Consider the following 1883-nt stretch of genomic DNA (forward strand, 5'->3'; position numbering starts at 1 on the left):
GTCACAGGCTGGGCGGGAGGTGGGAGCCCCCAGGGGCTCATGTGCCCACATAGTTCTCAGCTGACTCAGGTCCCAGCCACCAGGTACTGCCCACCTGGAAGGCCATCGTTGAAAACCCCAGGACTCAAAATCTGGGCCATTGTCGGGCTGGGGGGCTTGGCGAGCCCTCTAGCTCTGTCTGTGGGCCATTCCGCTGGCCTCCACCTCTGTCACCCTGATTCCCGACGTGGCCTCAGCTCCCCTTACCTGTCCCTTCTCCCAGGCATTCTGGGCCTCAGCCCCGGAGCTCAGCTTCTCCCTTAGGGAAGACCTTCCAGACTGGTGGTTCCAGGGGTAGGAAGGCGCGCACCCAACTGTGGGGGTCAGGGACAGGGTGGGGGGATGGTGCTGAGATTCTGGGGAATACACGTGCCTTGGTCCCTGTGCCACCCCATCCCTTCTGCTTGCTCCTGGGAGCATGCCGGGGACCCTGGCCCGCAGTTCTGACCTGGAGGGGTCTCACTCGTGGGCCCCCTCCAGCAGGAGGTGCCCCCAGTCGGCGGAGTCCCACCTGGCCTTGGGTAGGTCACCTGGCAGATGGGGACACCCACAGGTGAGGCAGCTACCCACCCCACCCCCAGCCTCACTGGGTTCTAGCCTAGAGGAGGGACGCGTATTTGCTGAGGTGTACCCCCGCTGTGGTTTCTGAGGAGGGGCGTCCATCACACTTCCTCCCTGGCCTAGAACCTGGAGTTTCCTTCTCAGCTTAGAGTTCCCCTGCCCTACCCAAGCTCTTGCCTCAGAGGTCCTGCCTCCTGGTCCTTTCTGATCCCTGCTGGGAGTGAAGAGCCAGGTGACGCCAGTTAGCACCCTAACACCCCATCTCTGCCCCGGGCTGCCCCTGAGGCTCGGCTGGCCCAGGGCCGCACTGGGGCCCCTTCCAGGCCACGGCCAGCCTGGCTGTGCGAGCGGGCAGCTTCCAGCGGGGCTCTCTGACTGGTGCCCCCGCTCACGCCTGCTTTCTCACCAGCAGCACCCAGGGGAGGATGGCGGCCACCACAGCCACCACGGCGATGAGGGTGATGAGCAGCAGGGCCCGGGAGCGGCAGCAGAAGGACCGGGTGGAGCTGGGCGCCGGGGAGGCCCCGGAGAGCTCTGCCAGACTGCGCCGCGGCAGGACGCTGTCCTGCTCCCCGAGGGGCATCCCATGGCGGCTGATGATGAAGATCTGTGGCTCCCGGGGCAGGCTGGGCGGTGGGTCCAAGGGCAGCTGGCCGCCCTGGCCCGGGGATGATCTCCAGATGGGCTGGGAGAGGGCCAGGGGGTTGGTGTGGCCCAGGGCATCTGGCAGTGGTGTGGGGGGCAGGCCCACAGGCACGGCCAGGATCTGGGAGCTCTTGTCCAGCTTGGCGGGCCAGCGGGAGCTCTTCCTGCTGAGGAAGGTGACATAGCGGCAGACGGGGCAGACGATGGTCCTCTGGACTTGGCCGTCCACACGCGTGGACAGGAGGTACTTGACCAGGCAGTCATGGCAGAACACGTGGCCGCAGCTCAGCGTCCGGCTGGCGCCCTGCAGCTCTCGGAACTTCTCGTAGCACACGGGGCACTCACTGCCCGAGCTGTCCTTGCTCTCGCCCTCAGACATGGCCGAGCAGGAGGGCAGGGCCCTGGCTGTGGGCGGGAAGGGTTGAGCATCAGTGCCTTTTCCGGCCTGGTTCCCCTGCCTGCCTCCCTGCTGCCTCTCTTCCTCAGGGACCTCCCCAAATCACACCAGGACCCTGGGGAGGAGATGAGAGGGCACTGCTGGAAGGGGAGTTGGGGGACTGACAAGCAGAGATCCCAGCCACCCCCCACTGGAAGGAGGTAGGCAGAGGCCAAGGTGTAGCCCCCTGATCCCTCACCAC

The 1883-nt window shown here is 66.1% G+C and overlaps 1 protein-coding gene across 1 annotated transcript; it reads right to left on the reverse strand.

Moving 5' to 3' along the window:
* Positions 1-988: 988 nt before the first annotated feature.
* Positions 989-1624, reverse strand: RNF222 (ring finger protein 222). The gene has a single exon (XM_061141066.1). It carries the CDS (start codon positions 1622-1624, stop codon positions 989-991), a length of 636 nt encoding a protein of 211 aa, XP_060997049.1.
* Between the last annotated feature and the right edge of the window lie 259 nt (positions 1625-1883).

Source organism: Dama dama, chromosome 5 (assembly GCF_033118175.1).
Source record: "Dama dama isolate Ldn47 chromosome 5, ASM3311817v1, whole genome shotgun sequence".
In the NCBI taxonomy this organism is placed as follows: Eukaryota; Metazoa; Chordata; class Mammalia; order Artiodactyla; family Cervidae; genus Dama; species Dama dama.